Below are 17,500 nucleotides of genomic sequence, written 5' to 3'. Positions count from 1 at the left end.
AGTGGCTTAAATAACTGACCATATGTACTCTTTGAAGCTTTGACGGTATTTTCCTTTGCCCCTTGAATATAAAACCACCCAAGTACAGGGCTCTTCACCTACCTCTTAATGTATTATAACTCCCTTTTACATTAACGTCTCTTTTCTGCTCCCATGGCGTCACGGAGTACTGCGATAAACACGTCTGAACGTGCTAGCTGCTAGCCCTCATTGCGAACGTTACGTGGGGAAACCTAAACGCAATAAATGCTTTTGAAAGAGGTCTGGATGTCTTCTCTCAGGGCTTGGGCCGCTACCAACCCGTAGGCCGTTGAACGCCCCCTTTCCCCTCCCCAAGCCCCTGGGGGCCGAGCTCCTCCCTCGGCCTTCCGCTTCCGGGCCGCGCCGCTCCTCGTCCGGCCGCTCGGGGCGGGTGAGGCCGGGGCCGCGCGGGGGGCGCGGGGGGCCCTGAGGGGTCCCACGGGGAGCCGAGCGCGGCCCTGGCGGCGCGGTGCCGGGCTCCCTCCCTCGTCGGTGGGTGCTCGGCGCCGTGCAGTGCAGTGAGGGCCGCGCTGTGTTTTCCAGGTCCGCTTCCTCTCGTTTTTTTGATGAGAGCGAGGACGCAGCAGGCGCCCGGAGCCGTGGCTGAGCAGGAGGGTGGCCGGCCCGCCGCAGTGAAGCATGGCGTACCAGCTGTACAGGAACACCACGCTGGGGAACAGCCTGCAGGAGAGCCTGGACGAGCTCATACAGGTGCGGGCGAGCCGGGCCGCGGGGGGCTGCGCGCTGGGCTGGAGAGGGAGGGCTAGGGCAGCTCAGACGGCCCAGCGGTGGTGCTGTGGGTGCTCATGGGCCGTGTTGGAAAGCTTACCGGCCGAAGTCGGCCGCTGTTAGCGCTCTGTTCACGTGGGAAGGCTTCAGCTTAACGTTCCAGACAAAGGAAAGTGTGTGTTTTTAAAGCGGCGTTTTTCCCTGTCGCTCCGCCCAGTAAATGGACAGCCAGATGAATCCAGAACACTGCCGTCGGTTTCCTCCTCTTATGCTTGTTTCCAATGATTGTTTCTCAGTCGAAATCTTTGTATAGCACAAATAATTCTCTTAGCACATTGCTTCCTCTCCCAAAGTTAAAACGGGAAAAATGAAATAAATACAAGAACATAATATTTCTGTAAAGCATTCTTCTAGAGAACTGCTTCGTGTAAACTTTGTAGTAATGTTTTTAACTTTTAGTGCATTTTTTGAGTTAACTTGTTTTTTTTAAACCACTTCAGTCGCAGCAGATCACTCCTCAGCTGGCCCTTCAGGTGCTACTTCAGTTTGATAAAGCTATCAATTCAGCACTGGCACAACGAGTCCGGAACAGAGTCAATTTCAGGGTAAGATAACTTCACATCAAAGTTCTGGTGAGCTACAGCAATTGCATGTTAATGCAGAATGTCGGTAAAAACTGTGCTGTAAGTGGAAACTTACGAAGGTTCTTTTTTACTCTGAGATATGACTACCTACACGCATGTTGTATGTGTGATCGTAAAGCTTGTTCTCTTACTATTAAACCAGAAAACTTTTGGAGGAACGCAAAAATCAAAACCAGAGATTTGGTCAGATGAAAACAGAGGAAGGAGAAGAGGGAAATGCTTTGATGGGTAGCATTTGCCATCCTCGGTGTCTTGTAAATGGAGAGACTTTTGCTTCTCTCAGTTGTACCTTGCAGAAGTGAGATAAAGCCAGATTTTCATCCGCAGCTCTGATATGAAAAGAGTTGTAGATTTACCCTTATGCAAATCACTGAATGATTTTGCATCTATATTCTGTAAATGTCACAGAAAAATAAGTTTTTCTTTTTTTTTTCAGCCACCCACCCTAATTAATGTCAGACAGCCAGCAAATTATGTCAATTTGATTGCAATTTTGAGAAAATACTGTTGTCCTAATACTTCTGCAGTCTATGCAGAATATAGTTAACGAAGTGTGCTTTTAGGATTTTAAATTATTTTTCCATATAGACATGTTAGAGATTTTTTTTTCCTTGTATACGTAATGTGGTGTAGAAAAGTGTTAAGGATGCGTTAAGTAGAGAACTAAAAATTTTATGTGGAACTTAAGTTCCAAGAGAATCAATTTAAAATAGGGGAAGATGAAGGCCAGAAGGTGTGCATATCAACATATTCAGTAATTTATGAAATGTAGGGGGATACCCCTTTATGCCACATACCTATGTTTTGTCATTAATTTTTTATTTACACTGTTGCAGAATTTGCATGTTGTTACGATCACTGCTGTTACTGATTTTTTTTATATCGCATATTTTAAAAAATGTTTTCTGATACTGAAGTAAGTTATACAGATCCTTTATACACATTAGAAAAGGTACAAGCTGCCTTAGCATGCTTATGAAGCTTCCCTTTGCGTAGGTGTAACATCACAATGTGGTCTTGAAAACTTCGGCCACTGGAGGGCATTTAAACTACAGTTTTCTTCAATTGCTTGTTTGCTCTGTTTGCATGTATTCATGTTGACAGTTGGCTTTATGGTTAACTGATTTATAGCTCTAGAAGGTATGTAGTTCTGTAAACAGTAAACATCATATTTTCGGTATGCTTCCTATAGAAAATGTCTCTTGTCTTTTTAAAGGGGTCTCTGAATACATACAGGTTCTGTGACAACGTGTGGACATTTGTACTGAATGATGTTGAGTTTAGGGAGGTCACTGAACTTGTGAAAGTGGATAAAGTGAAAATTGTAGCATGTGATGGAAAAAGTAAGTATGGACTATGATATAATTAAGCTGAGACACAAGACTTGATCGTTTATAGAAAGATTTGACCAAATGCCCAATTAAGGCAAGACTGATTGCATTTTCAGACAAGAAGTAGGGCTCTGAACTCCATTTTACATATAATGAGAAAGGAAACAAAAGAAAGCTGAATGCTTCTCTTATTGCCAAACACTGAAACAGGAATGTGTAAGACTGCTGGACATCTGTTGTTGAACTACTACCACTACAGCAATTACAAAGTCAAAAGTAATCTGGTTTGAATTCCTGTGTGGTGATTTCTGTAGTATTAACCTGTTTGTTAGAACAGCACCATATTTTATCTGAACCAGACTGCTTCATGAGTCTGCGCAAGCAATTGTCTGAGAAAACAGTTGAAGCGATTGGGTGCTGGATTTGATAGTAGGGGACCCAAGCACATGAAAAGCTTATGCTGGCAGTGCAGATCATACTATGTAACATGTATTGCTCAACAGGCCCACTGTATTTACACTGCTTATAGGAGTTTGTTCCATACCTGCTTGACAACATTACTTTTTGTCGATGTTGCTTGAAATTCTTTACTGGAAAAAAATCATTTAGTGACTTTTGTGGCAAGCTGCCTTATAACTTTTAACTATCAATGTGGCACAATGTCATTAATGATGTGTGAAAAGGTGCCAGTTTCACGGGGAGGAGCGAAGGGATGCTAAAAGGAAGATATGAGAATGGAAAGTTAAGCATATCCTAGACTTCTGACACAAGTTCCTCATGGCTTCTTGGATCCTGGCATGATTACATTGGTCATGTCCAGTTGTAGTTCTAAACAGCTGACAGAATTTATTGTTTTCTCAACTTCTGGTATTAGGCAAGCATACAATCATACTCTGTTTATTTTTGTGTGCTCACTTTAGCTAGTAGAGGAAACCTTATTTTCAATTTGTTAATAATGTTCACAGTTGCTGAAGGATGCAGATAAGATGTAAAGAACTGGGTGATTTAAAGTTGCTATTACAATTTCAGCCATTTTTACACAAAGAATTGACTTGCTAAAGAAACATTGTAGTAGACATTGACTTGTCTTTCCCTATACCCAAAGATAAGTATTCTTTTTGCTATAGCACTAAGAACAAGAAAGCAGTACTGGTAGTAATACCAGAAATGGCGTTGGTGTCAGTTGGTGCTTCTGACAAAAGTTCAGAACAGAGAATTGCTCTCAGTTGTTTTAATGAAGGTCGTATTGATTCTCACATTTAAAAATGCCTAAGACATATACAGTAGCACACACTCTATAGGAGCTTATGTTATAGGATGTGCTAAAAGTTTTCTCTTCAATAGATCATGTGACTTAGTAAGATGTCCTTGTGACTGCAGTAAAGTGTATATCACTGAGTTACAGCAAAGCTTCGTGGATTTTTGGTGCCATAATAGCAAATGATGTGTGTGCACAACCTTGAAGTTTTGCACTGGCCCTTTTCAGTGTTGCTAAACGAAGTGAAAGAGCACAAGCAGTTCATGCCTCACATTGATAACAGTGGAAGGAACTACTTAGGTACAGAATATGTTCTGTTCTAAAATGCTTGGGGGATGCTGTTGAGTTTGGGGAAGGTATTAGAGAAGGTATTAGGTACTGGTTCTTTTTAGCTTAACTCTATAGTGTGGGTATGTATAACTCACGCTTTCTTTTTTTCATTTCCAGACACTGGTTCCAATACTGCCGAATGAATAGAACTGTGGTTTGCCTGCAATATTTTCTGTTAATATGCAGCACTTTCTGGAGAGAAGCATGGAAAGGGACTGTATTCATACTTGATTCTTGTGATGCAAATGTGAGTTAATCCATACTAAGAAAGCATCACAGAACAACAGTGGAAGAAATACCTGTAGCATTTCTTCAGTTCACCACATGGGGCATGAAGAACACGATGTTACTTTTTTTTAAAAAAAAAATTACAACAGATACTGTTGCCTTTTTTTGTTCAAAATAATTTCTCTAATAAACTTTTATTTAAAAACTTGTGAATGAATGAGTGATCATTGGAAAACTTTATGTAGGAACAGACAGTAATATGTTCTCCCAATATTGTCTGAATGTGTTTTGAGTAATGTTGCAAATGTAAAAGGCTTTCAGTTCCAGGGTTCTGATCTGAATATGGTTGCATTGAATAGGACCGCAAGAAATGGCTGTTTAAAAATAATGTTAGAGAACATCAACAAAAACTTAGCAGCTCATGCTGGTCATTATACTTGTCTGTTTGTTACTGCATCTTTCTATCCATAAATAGATAATAGCTATCTGCATATATCTTACATCTATCTATTATTAGATAGATAATAGGTATCTGTAAATATCATGGTACACTATGCTAATAATACACTAACCTGAATATTAAAATATTATTGCACAGCTCATGAGTCAAAGACTGTTAAGACTGCACTACGTTCTCAACAGATGTTAGTGCTGCTTATTTTCATGTTTATCTAATAGATTTTTATGTGGAATTCATTTAATTGAGCACCTGGCAATCAGGATCTCAACAAGAGTTGAGCTATGAAATTAGAGATTTCAAATGAATAACTGTGTTCTTTAGATTTAAATATACCACTAAGTAACTCCAATCAAGAGACCCTTAAAATAGTTACTGCACTATAAGTAGGAATGTAACATACAGCTTCTATGTCTGACTTAACAGCATGTCCCAGTGTGGTTGTAGGAATGCTAGCTGTTTTGGCTGTGTAAATTCATTTATTTTTGACAGTAAACTACTTACAGATTATTAGAAACTGGGAATTATACAAAAAAAACATTCATGGAGTAATTATTTTTTTTAAATCAGTCTAAATCTTTGTGCCAAAACTGAAGCATAATTTGTATGTTGAAATATTCTTCCATATGTTAGTGGTTGAGTCTGTTAATTAAACTAATAAAGTTTTAGTATTTCCTTTAACATTTTTCCAGTCTATTATAGATCTCTAAATCCTGTCTTTGGTCATCAAAGGATGTATGTTTGGGGGAGGGCGGCTGGGATAATGTCTGCCTCCCTCTTTTAACATGTTCTGAACATATTAAAACTGCCTAGTAGCTCACCTGCCTTATCATGGCATTAAGTGAAAACATTAAATTCTCTCTTATTATTTCTATTAGCAGAAATGAGAAGCAAACATTTGACTGAAAGCTGCCTTCCCTGACTCATTTTTCCGAGGTACAGCCAAAACAATCTAGGCTAGTTTTGAAACCGTTGCCTCTGTGGCAACCTCTGCCTTACCCCACTGTGACCTGGAAATGACATTTAGAAGGTGTTTAAAACATGAACTTTAGTGCTCTTGATCAAAAGTGCTGATCGTTGAGGGAAAACAAGGATCCTTCCATGCTCCAGACCTGGAGTCTCTTCTACAGGCAAGAGATTTTTCTTGTTAAGTGAGAAAAGACTTCACAGACTTACGTAGTAGACTGCTCCAAGTATTACATTTATGACTAATTTTTTGTCTTATATCTCTGCTAAATGTCTTCTGTGAGCTGCAGATCGGTATGTAACTGATTTTGAAACCAAAAGAACAGACTATTGCTCTTATTTGAGCAGTACAGTATGTGCTGAGGTTATCATCTCAAAGGATGCAGAGGTATGGTTTTCTGTTTTTTTCTCCATCATACTCAATCTCCTAGGTTTAACTGGTTTGTTTGTTCGTTTGCTTGTCTTCCCCCCTCTAATAATCATCTAGAAAATGACTTTCATCCCTCTTGAATGTGTTTGCTGTTCCTACCTTCAACCCTGCAGTCTTCCTGTCTCTGGACAGAAACTTCTCAACCTCCAAGACTTGGTAGCCTCCCTCCTAGTACAAATAAATATACATCAGCTTTTGTTCCAATTAAGTCTGCATTAGCATACTTACTAGTCTTTTTTCCATTAAAAACAGATTTAATAGAGAAGCAGCATTACACTGATGTGATTTTTTTTGTATGGAATACATTTGTTTGCATTTCCTTCATACTACTCCGTCTGATTTCTCTTGCCTTTCAACGTTTGAATACTGCTCTGTGAGTGCTCCCATGCTTAGTCCTACTTCAGCTGCTAGTTGAAAGGAAATATGTAACTGAGAAAGCAAATTGTGTAATGTGTATATATGCTATGAAAAATGGCAGACAAAAAAGGAGAAATAATTTTGATGGCAAAGATGTCTGCTACATAGTAACTGTTGACATTCAAATCAATGTGAGCAGGACCAGAAATGATAAAGTTCAAAAATTCAAGACAATTTTACTGACTTTTTTAAAAACAGGAAACAAGAAGAAGCAAGAGTTTCACAAGAGATCTAGACCTGGTTCTTTGGAGAAGGATACGATGATTTAGTATCCTCTGTAGTGATACATAACAGTAAGACTCTTAACAGTATACTCTACTTACCTGGTGGTTCCCATTCGCTTGAATACTGAGATCTGAATGTTGCCTTGCCTTTGAAAGCATGGAAGCATTTGAAAAGGAGATGGGCATTCTGAAATGAATTTAAATGCACTATACTTAAAGCACTCAAGTTTTTCTGTAGTGGAAAAATGTGCAAATGCTTAAGTGTGACTGATGTTCTTAATTAGCCTGGTGTTTGGCCTGAGTTAAGTGAGTGGCAAAAAACAATACGGATTAAAAATATGTTGTTACAGATGCTTCTGAACTGAGATTTTTCTTTTGCTAATAGTAATGTAGTTTTAAAAGAAACGTACAACAGACTTGAAAGATTTTGGAGGAACTGGAATAACTGGGGACAAGAATCTGTTTCTGGCACAGTGATAAAGAAGGGACTGTGCACTGCGAGAATCTGTGTTATCTGTGTGAAAAGATAGAAAGCATAGACAAATTGGGAGCAAGGGAACATTTTAGATGAAACAGCATACAAATGAGTGGAAACAAATGGACAAACAAGCATGTGCTTCTATAACCTAAGACACTCCTTTCATCTCTGCAGCTGGAAGTCCGAAGGCCCATTCGTACAGAACACCAGGAAAAGAGAAGTTACAGGCAAAAACTGAAGGAAGGAAAGGCAAACGTACCTTGATGTTTATAGTTTTGCTGCCTGGGCAGTTATCAGTGGTATTAGAAGTTTTCTTTGACATTTGGATTCTGTTTTAGTATCTCTGTGTAAAATTGTCTGATGACATAGGATAGTTCTGGTTACTGCAAATGCATCAAGCTGTTGTTCTGAAAACCACTTGTTTTCCACTCTCATGGTGGAATCCTTGTTTTCCAAGTATTCTGAATTTAGCTTGCAAAAATAGTTTGTTTTAAGCTCGACTACTTACTGTTCCTAAAATTAACTTGCATAATCCTCATATTTTTGCTTCATGACAGTGCACCGTTAGGCAATGCAGGTATCTGATGTTCTTGCATCTGCGGGACATTTCTGTGACATGGATCAAATCTGGATGCATACAGACTATGAATACTTCAGCTTTTTGTAATCAATCCTGTAGTTCACTCTTGCGGTCTGTTTTTCTTGAGAGCCAAAAGGCAATCTGCATATGCAGTGGAGAAGTATTTGGCACCCTTGTTCCTTGCATGGTTATGTTACAGTGCAAGAGCTCCCACTGCCACTCTTTGATGTCTGTCTGTTCAGCGAATATACTTTTGAAAGCTGCAGATGTTAGTGTTGATTTTGTGTATGTGAAGAAAGAACATGCATAAGGGTATACACCTCCCACCCCCCTTTTTGTAGGCTATCTAATTTTCTTGAACTCCCCAAGCAGCATAAGCTGTTTACCCTGTTAACTCTGCTATCTCTTTAGAAAACACTTGAGGCATACTGAAGCATAAATAATTATTGGAAATAACCTTTTTGATTTCCTCAATTGCTCCAGGAATGCCTTAAAGAGTACCTGCCTGTGGCATGAAGACTGCTGCCTGCTCACTGCAGAAGAGAAGTTTGCCTATGCCTCTGGAGGAGTTAATTCCTGCTAAACCTCACAGCTGCCAAGACAAGCTCTGACACTGGCTTGGCAGCACAGTTCTCAGCTCTAACCACATTTCTGGGATGGTGTTTGTCCAGGCCCCTGATCTACTGTTTCTGTGGAGGCTATTTCAGTTCACTGATGGAGAGTGGGACAAAGAGAAGGTAAAGGGTTTTGGTGCCAGTATTCTTCCTGCTTTTTATTACTGTACTCTCCTTCATACCTTTCTGGCCGTTTGCTGTTTCCTGTGTTTGAATTTCTGCTAATCCCTCCATGTTCATATGATTGACGTGCTTTGTGATCTCAGGAGATTGGTTGAACTTTTACCTTAAAGTATTAACTGAACATTTGTTGTACTAAGCTATCTTAATGTCCAGCAGAAGACAAACTATCTCACTCGCTACAGCATCAGTTTGCTTGCTGCTACGTGTTCAGTTCTTCCTATTGTTACGGATTTGTTTGCTTATTTGTTGTTTTTTTGTCAATTTATTTTATAAAGGTCACAGTGACTTCCACCTAGTGGAAAAAAAGCAAAAGATACCTTTGCATCTTGAACTTGAGCTGGAGTGGATGTTTTTATTTAGAAAGAAACTTAAGGAAAAAAAAAGTGAGAAAAAGGAAATAAATCCGTAAAAGTGGCTATGGGTCACTGCCTGTGTAAACACAGCTTCTATGAGGAAAAGGGATTATGTTAATTTCTAAAGTGCATAAAACCGGATGTTAGCTAAAGCAAGCTGTTTACTTAGTCAGGGATGTGAATATCTCACTTCAAATGTTATGAAAGACAAATCAAGGAAGAACAGTAAGTACAGAGCAGGAAAGATTTATGACAAATTTCCAGAAGACAAGTTTAGTCAGGGTCATTTTGTAATGTGACACAATGACTATTAGGTACAATGAAGTAGATAAGAGGTACTGGCAATACATGGATATTTGCTTTTGAGGATCCTCAGTGGCACAGGAAGTAGTATTTCAGTTACAGTACTAGTGACTTGGTTTTGGTTTTCGGTGCTCTAAAAGTTCCTGGGGGAAATGTTCGGGGAAAAAAAAAAGAAGACAAGTAGGAGCGTGGTAAAGAACATGTTAACTTCAGTAAGACAGTACTGGGAAATCTGGACTTCAGCCTCAATGATTTAGAGGGAATCCTTCATTAGGAAAATAGCTTTGCTCAGAGACAAATTTACTGTATAAATTAAACATATTATGGTATAGTAATCAATGGCTGAATCAACTTTATTTATAACAGAAAATATTTTACCAATATTTTGTTTCTATAGGTCGTGTTTGCTTCTATTTTTTTCAGAATTTAATACCTGTTTTACTCTGAATTTATTTCCATTGACCCATTTCTTTATTATAGAATGCTTCAGAGAAGACCATATAAAATATGAAAGAAATGCAAAGCAAGAAGGAAGTAGACCCTCCTGAATATAGTTAAGAAGAGCTGTTTACGGACCTTCTGTTTAAATATATATTATGCCAGTTTCAGCTCACATTAGGTTGTTCTTGTAAGAAGAAAGTGAAAAAAAACTTGAATTAATACCAGGTGAGTATAAAAAGAATACATCTGTTACTAGACATCAGAATTACAGTTTCACCTTCCTCCTGTGAGTATCTTGAAAGGCAAATGGCAATTTGCAACATACTTCCTCCTTAAACAACTGGTGGTTTATTTAAAAATCAGGTTGTTAACAACAGACTGTGGACAGAAGCACCGTAAGCAGATGTTTCGTACTCTCCCTAGACCAAGTTAACTCTACTATTTCTGATATGATTATATTTCTAATTTAGATAGCCAAGGATTTTATTGATTAAGTTCATATGGCGTTTAACCTATTTTTTAAAGACGGACCTGTATTCTGGTTATGCCAATACTACTTTGGGCTAGGGTTTGTCCTACTCTATTTCAAGTTTATTCTTTTTTCAGTTCTGCAACTAACCTTGCCAAGATGCATCATTTCTTTGTGCACCATCACTGATTTTCCAAGATGCTATTTATTTTATTTCTGAGATACTTCGAGATCTCTGGAATACATAGTTCTATATGGGCGTTGAGTGATATTTTTTATTGTCATTTGTAATGATAAGGAGACATATAAATAATTTTTCTTCCTGTATCACTGCTTTGACATATGACTGAACTCATAAATATGACATTTCTAATGTCTTTGGAAGAGGAAATGCTGTGAACATTCCTCTGTCAGAATCTTATTATCTTAGTTCACATTCTCAATTTGGGAGTAGCCTCATGTTCTTCCAGAAGAAATTAGGTCACTACTGAAAGGAGAAGGGTGAGTTGAAAATAAATTTGCACAAGATATGCCTTTGTTTTTGGAACCAAATTATCTGAGATAAATTGTGAGTAATCCAAAATTCTGAATGATGTTGGTGATGGTAAAATAGTATAATCATGTTGGAAAAGTAAATATTTTGTCAGAGACTCCATACAGCCCATGAGGTGTCAAATGAGAGTCCAGCTACTCACTGACTGTTTCCACCCGTTTCTGTCTAACTGACCAAACACACCGAAGACAGTCAACTGCCTCAAAATATTATGGTATAAGCCATATATAAAGGCTTGGGAGCAAAGCCTCGCAATAGAAATAGGAAAGAGTGAGTTAGAAATTCCTGAGAACCAACTTTTCAAACTAGACATGTTTAAATAAAAACCAAACTTTTTGGTGGGTTGGGCAGATGGACTGTATTTAAAGGCTAAATATACTTTAAAACCCTTTTGATGTAATTACCTTTCATTCATTTTTGTTACGCTGTAAGGCATTGCTTTTATGATGTAATAGGTGTATGTTTACAGCACAAAAATACTTTGTGTATGTGGTTTGACTAGCTCCCTGAGAAGAGGTAAAACTTTTGTATATATGCTGGTTCCACTGAGGCCTTCATATTTAATAGACAAGCTCTTTCAGCTGTGGACAAATGTTAAATTATCTGTTTCCAGTTCTAATCAGGAAGAGCATAGATTGTAATAACATTAAAAGAAAAGTTATTGTGACTCTGCCAAGAGACTTACTGTGGAACTGATCTGAAGTGGCTTATTTTGTATTTTTCAGATCTAGGTACTTGTTCCTCTCTTTCCATCTGAAATTTTTTTTTTGGTCAGGGCAGTCTCTGTCTATACATAAAACATCTACTGTTTAGTCTGTACAAGCAATACTTCGTATTTCTGAGAGAAGAAAACCAAAGAAGTTATACATATTTACAGACTGACAGGGACAAAAATTACTATAACAAATCTGTAAGTAACCTGTGAGTATAAATCTTTCTTTGCAAAATACTTTGGAGATCCCTTCTTTGGGAATCTGTCACTGTTTCAGGCTGAGGTCCCTCCTACCCCAAGCACCCTTTCACTCTTTGTAGGTGCTCAGAAGGTTCTTGGAGAAATACATATAGTTTTTCTTAGAGACGTTTGTTTGATGGATGGGATTGGTTTTGATAAAATTCCTTAGAATAGACAAGTGAGCTGTCTTTTTTTGTTTTTTGTTTCTTCTCCATGACTATGGATGTATGTTTTCTATTTTCCAAGGGAAAAAGACAATGTACAGACCACCTTCACATAATTACAAACACATTGACCCCGCTGTGCCTGATTTAGTCTAGAAATGTGAATGTATCCCAATCCCACCAGTGAGCCAATGGGACTAGTTAACCACTTTGGGTAAATACATATTAATCTACAGTAAAAGAAAGAGCTCCAACTGTCAAAATCAAAATAGGCAGCTATGGCTTGGTTGCAGTCATGCAGTTCATGTTGGGAAACTTGAGTTTGTGCCCTGAGTTAGCATAGAAGTTCTGTTCTGAATGAATGTACTGCAAAGGTGAATATTTGTTATTTAATGCTGAATTGGCTGCTGAAACCATTTTAAGTTTTGTATGCTATTAACAGATTAGCATAAAGCTTAAATCTCTATTGCAGCTGATTTCTATTTACAGTACTTGGAAAAAGCTTCCTAGTGGAGCCAGGATTCTATAGGATTCTATTACTTTATTCAGTCTTTTTGGGTAAATAAATGCCCAATGATAGGTTAGGTATTTGTTTAATTGGCAGCTTGTCTTGCTGATAGTTGTTATTGTTGTTGTTGTTTTGCCTTTAAAAATTGCTGTGAAATCAGTGTTGTTTTAAAAATCAGCATTTACAATGAAATTTGTTTTAGAATGTCCAGCAAAACTGCGGTGGCACGCCTTCTCAAGTCAGTTATTTAATCTCATCCTATTTAAATCAATGTTTTAAAGAACTGCGTAGTTCATAATTGTAGCAAGCTGTGGAACTGCTTCAGATGTTCTTTGGATAATGGTTGTTCTCCACAGGAGACTTTGAATTTATAAAGGTAAGAGTGCTTACTGATAAGAAAATTACTAGGGAAAAGTTGTTGATTGTTTAAAGGCAACTGAATTAAATCCTCACCATCTTAGGTAGTGAAGCACTGTTGGCTCCACAGGAAGTAGCCGGCTTTAATGTGAGGTGGTTAAAGTACACATAGGTGAAATACAGTTCACAGATCTTTCAGCTTAAAGAAACTTTAGGAAAAAATGAATGTCAGATGTTTTGTTCATCTAAAAGGCCCAGCACACTACTGGATGTGGCAATTACATTACCGAGAACACTCCTTATAATATTTTCTTTTCTGGGGGGAGGGATAGAGAGGAAGATGTTAGAAAATGTAGGTTAGCACACAGTTAACTACTTAAGCATCCCTTCACGTGTATTACAGATGGAGAAGTGGGGTGCAGATGGATGAAATAATTTAATGGTCTGCCTGGGAGCAGTTAGTTCTCCGCAGGTGACTACAGCACACAGAATACCAAGAAGCCACCAATTTCGGTGTGTTTGATTTTATTGGCAAACCTTTTTTTACGGCCAGCAGCTATTGACACCAGTTAAACAACCATAAAGTGCCTGAAACAAAAGCAAACCGACGCTAAGCCGAGCAGCGGGGCAGGTGCTAGGTGCTTTACAAAAAAACAATCAATTGCATAGTTTCACCTGTGCTCGTACCAGGACGCGGAGTCACTCTGGCTTGCGACCTGGCCATGCTTTTCTAAAACAAAAAGGAGCTCTGGCGTCGCTTTTGCGAACAGTCAGTAGATGGAGAATGGGAAAAACACCGGCCCCGCTTCTTTAGGGCGGCCGGGGGGGAGCCGCCGGGGATGCGCGCCCTGTCTGAGGAGATGCCCGCGGGCAGAGGAGGGAGAGAAGGGGGGGAGCTGCGCCCTCCCACCCCAGCACCCCCGTTTCCCCCACCGAGCCCGGTGCCCCCCCGGCCTCCGCTTACCCCGGGGCTCCGCCGTTTCTCCTCAGCGACCGCGGAAGGAGCCCCCAGTCCGTGAGGTGCCCTGCGGCTCCTCCCCCGCCGTCCCTCAGGCGCCGCCGGGGCGGGCTGTGCCCCGGCTCCCCTCAGAGCCCCGCGCCGAGCAGAGCCCTATGGCGCAGGTGCTCCTCGAGGCACTGGATGGCGGCATCGTCCACCTGGGGGTCGAACTTGTTGGCCAAGAGGTGGTGCTGCCGGAGCATCCAGGACACGTCTCCGACCCCGTAGATGCAGACGGCGCGCTGGTACCGGCCGGTGCAGGGCGGGTAGGGCGCTCCCTTGCTGGTGTCGCCCTCCAGGTACTGCCATTTGACCAGGCGGGGCAGGGCGTTCATGTCCGAGAGCTCGAACTTGTCGTTGTGGGGCATGGCGCCCGGCACGCCAGGCACACGGGTGAGGGTAGCCCAGACGTGCTCGTCGGGGCTGTAGGTGTCCTTGGCCCACTCCAGAAACTGCAGCACTGTGGGGTCCTCGAAGATGTGCTGCACGAAGGCCCGCGTCACCGCAATGTACGCGCTGCCCGTGAACATGGGCGAGCTGAGCGGTGACGGCAGCTTCTCGGTGGATGTCTTGGAGATGGCATCCCCCACTTCGTGGTGGTACTTCCACCGCAGCTGCTTGTAGGACGATGGCTTCTCCGACTCCATGCTGTTCTGCCCCTGCAGCATCTGGAGGGCGCGGACCATCTCCGCATTGGTTTTGATGGGGAAGTCGGTGCCGCAGGTGTTGAGGAGGTAGTGCCACGGCACGGGGCTCTGCAGCAGGTCCTGCATGCAGTTGAGGTCAGCCTGCAGGCGTGACCAGGAGGCATAGACCACGTTCTCCAGGCGGCTGGCCACAAAGACGTTGGGGAAGCAGGCGGCGATGGCCCTCACGGCCTCCTGGAAGGCAGCTGGGGACTTGCTGTCCATGTGGACACAGTAGACATTCTGTGGCACGTAGACAGACCGCAGGAGCCGCTCGAACATCTCGATTTTGTTGTGGATGACTATGGAGTAGGCAATGGGAAACTCGGCCTCCTCCTTGCTCAGTGGGAACTCAATGAAGCGCCGGGTCTCCTTGAAGCTGCTGCAGTCCTTCGTCATGTTAAGGTACGCTTCGGGTGTCAGGGGTGCCCTTTTGTTTCTAGTCTCCAGGTTGCTGAGGAGTGCCTCCTGGATCGCCTGCTCGTCCCCGCTGACAACCCCCGAGCAGTTGATCCTTCGGCTGGAGGGTAGCTCCAGAGCCTGGCGGAGGTGGTCACGGCAGCGGGGGTGGGCATCATGGCAGGGCCGGGTCACACTGCGCAGTGCCAGGGCAACGACCAGCAGCAGGGAGCCGAGCAGCAGCATGCAGCGCCGCCGTGCTGCTGGGGGCTTCCCCTCGCACAGCCGCATGCCCCCGCCACTCCAACACATGTGGCTCAGGGGCAGCGCGCTGCACGGCCACAGCCACCAGCCTGTGCCTCACCTTGCCTCGCCTGGGCCGACCTCCTGCATGGACTTGCTGGAGGGTGCAGTTGTTCAGTCAGCGCCGCCTGTGCAGAGTAACCTGACAGCTTCGGTGCCAGGTTCCTGGGAAGGGTGAAACAGTGGCTGGGCGTTCTCAGCGTAACCACAGGTGAATAAAAGGAAGTCACCTCCCTCCTTGTTGCGTAGCTGTTTGGGTTTTATCAGTACAGGAGGTTCTTGTCTATCTTTTATGTCGGTATATAAAAAAAAATTTTATCTTACCCCTGTCCAGTGTACAAAGCAAGGAAAATCCCCCTAGAATGCAATCCTGTGCAACACACTTAAAAAAAAAAAAAGAAAAAAAGACATTACTAGATGAGTTTGGATCTATACTGCTTTTCCAGCATTTACATCATGCAAATTTACAGGTCAAGGGAGTGAGAGCAACAGCACTGTAGTCTGGAAGCCCAGCTGCAGCATGCTTTCTGCTGGTCTGGAGCATTTAGGACTTTAGTGAAGGATTCCACAGTGGAAGCAGAGGGTGAAGAAAGAGGGCCCAGTTTATAAATAATGGGCCACAAAGTGTGCACTTTAATGAAGGAGTGATAGAATATTGGTCGATTTGCATAGGTGAGCGGAGGAAGACAATTTTTCTAAAATACAAATAAAAGTTTGTCTTTATCTGTCTGTTTATTTAGGTCCAGATATGTCAAGAAATCAAACACAGAACTTGTAGCAGGACTGACAACCATTATGTAAGTGTAATTCTGCACAGGTTTTAGAAAACAGTAGGTATTACTTCCCCAATTTAAACACTGAGTCTATTGGTTGAATTACTTGTTTAGCTAATTCAGGAAGTACTCTTAGATGTCTGCAGTCCAGAAATTCTGGTAGACATTATGAAACGCACTAATGTGATGCGTAAATTATTTGCCATATGTCAGTTTTCTTGTGCTAAGTACCAAAGTCGATGTCCTTGGGAGAAAAGGTGTGGGAAATGTAAACAAGACACACTATGGGCGAATTGCTTTCTCAGGGCACAGAAAAAGACAGTCCCATTTTATATGTGTTCCTTGATCCTGCAATTTGATTCTAAGTTATCTTCAGCTTGCAGTAGAGAGTTAGTTCACCTGAACAAAGTACTTTCCAATAGGGCAATAATAATTCTCTCAGTGCAGCTTTTGCATTTCTATGCAGCTCTTCCAATTTAGGTCATCTCTGCTAGGCTGTATCCCTGCAGCCTTGTGTAGGGGAATGGCAAGTCCTTGTAGACTTGGGGTTTTCTTTATCTAAAGCAATGTTTTTCTATTGATTCTATATTCTGATTTCAGTGTGCGAACATCGTCTTTCATACGGCCACAGCTGGTGGACTAGGAAAACAAGAGCATATTGCAAAACACCATAAACAGTCACTCCTGGTTTAATGTTCTAGCTGATCTATATGCATTGTACCTTTTAATGGCATAGTGTTGGGGTCAAAATCCTCCAATTCTTACTCCCATGGGAAATGCCGGAAAAGTGATGACTCCACATAAGAGTTCTTAAATGGGTTTTTGTAGTTAATTCCTGTAGTGCATTTTTTTTTTTTTTTTAATTATGGTCTTGCGATTCAGAAATGAGGTGCTGTTTTTTCAGAAATTTGGAAAGATTCTTCAATCACATTTTTACATGAAAACAGCCATCCCTTGTTAAAAGTCAACAACTGGTAAGTCTATTTTGAGGCTTGAAAAATGTGTTTTCAGTCTTCTTAGCTATAATCTTAAAGCCAATAGTGTCTTTGGTCTCCAAACAGTGTCAAAGGCTTAATAAATAAATAAATCCCAAAACTTAAAGAAACATGAAAAGTGAATTAAATAAAACTTAATTAACATCATGCTTTCTGCAAAGCTGCTTTTTTTTTTCCCATGGGAGAAATGGTAGCCTACACAAAATAATATTTTGTAGGTAAAGTCCAAGATATAAGAACTTGTTTTCATCCTAAATAGCTATTAAAACCTATTAATATTAATTTAATATTTAAAGTCTGTTGATACTTATGCTCTCAGGTTTAACTAAAACTTCTAAACTGTGGGCTAAACAA

At 41.1% G+C, this 17,500-nt stretch overlaps 3 protein-coding genes across 12 annotated transcripts in view; 2 read left to right on the top strand and 1 right to left on the bottom strand.

Annotated features, from left to right (window-relative positions):
- Positions 1-17,500, bottom strand: part of GCNT3 (glucosaminyl (N-acetyl) transferase 3, mucin type) — a 42,955-nt gene that overhangs the window by 17,518 nt on the left and 7,937 nt on the right. The window contains exons 2-3 of one of the 3 annotated variants that reach the window (XM_080608133.1): positions 13,955-15,760; positions 6,494-11,796 (exon numbers count right to left, since the gene is read on the bottom strand). In XM_080608133.1, coding sequence (XP_080464259.1) covers positions 14,077-15,387 — 1,311 coding nt within the window. In that variant the 5' untranslated portion in view covers positions 15,388-15,760 and the 3' untranslated portion in view covers positions 6,494-11,796; positions 13,955-14,076. Of the gene's footprint in view, positions 1-102; positions 211-6,493; positions 11,797-13,954; positions 17,126-17,500 lie in introns of those variants that run through there. The other 2 variants (XM_080608132.1, XR_013956090.1) reach the window with 2 other exon arrangements.
- GTF2A2 (general transcription factor IIA subunit 2) lies at positions 279-4,754 on the top strand. 2 transcript variants are annotated; one of them, XM_080608176.1, is made up of 5 exons: positions 279-412; positions 565-732; positions 1,251-1,355; positions 2,611-2,737; positions 4,431-4,754. In XM_080608176.1, the coding sequence occupies exons 2-5, from the start codon at positions 661-663 to the stop codon at positions 4,454-4,456; spliced, it is 330 nt and encodes a 109-aa protein (XP_080464302.1). In that variant the 5' UTR covers positions 279-412; positions 565-660; the 3' UTR covers positions 4,457-4,754. The 2 variants fall into 2 exon arrangements, with proteins under 2 accessions (XP_080464302.1, XP_080464303.1); XM_080608177.1 differs by lacking the exon at positions 279-412 and having other exon boundaries at positions 426-732.
- The window catches only part of OTUD7A (OTU deubiquitinase 7A), a 149,752-nt gene continuing 147,202 nt past the window's right edge, over positions 14,951-17,500 (top strand). For all 7 annotated transcript variants that reach the window (XM_080608063.1, XM_080608065.1, XM_080608064.1 and 4 more), the window contains exon 1: positions 14,951-15,081. The gene's annotated coding sequence lies outside the window, so the exon portion shown is untranslated. The remainder of the gene's footprint in view (positions 15,082-17,500) is intronic.

This window comes from Anser brachyrhynchus (genome assembly GCF_964034855.1).
Source record: "Anser brachyrhynchus genome assembly, chromosome: 11".
Lineage (NCBI taxonomy): Eukaryota > Metazoa > Chordata > Aves > Anseriformes > Anatidae > Anser > Anser brachyrhynchus.
This window is presented reverse-complemented; position numbering and strand designations above follow the sequence as displayed.

What these genes read in the sequence shown, in the direction of transcription:
- GTF2A2 (XM_080608176.1), top strand. Translation starts at nt 661, where the DNA reads ATGGCGTACCAGCTGTACAGGAACACCACGCTGGGGAACAGCCTGCAG. An exon ending in GCCTGGACGAGCTCATACAG is followed by an intron (nt 733 to 1,250) that starts GTGCGGGCGAGC and finishes AAACCACTTCAG; the next exon opens with TCGCAGCAGATCACTCCTCA. An exon ending in TGTAGCATGTGATGGAAAAA is followed by an intron (nt 2,738 to 4,430) that starts GTAAGTATGGAC and finishes TTTCATTTCCAG; the next exon opens with ACACTGGTTCCAATACTGCC.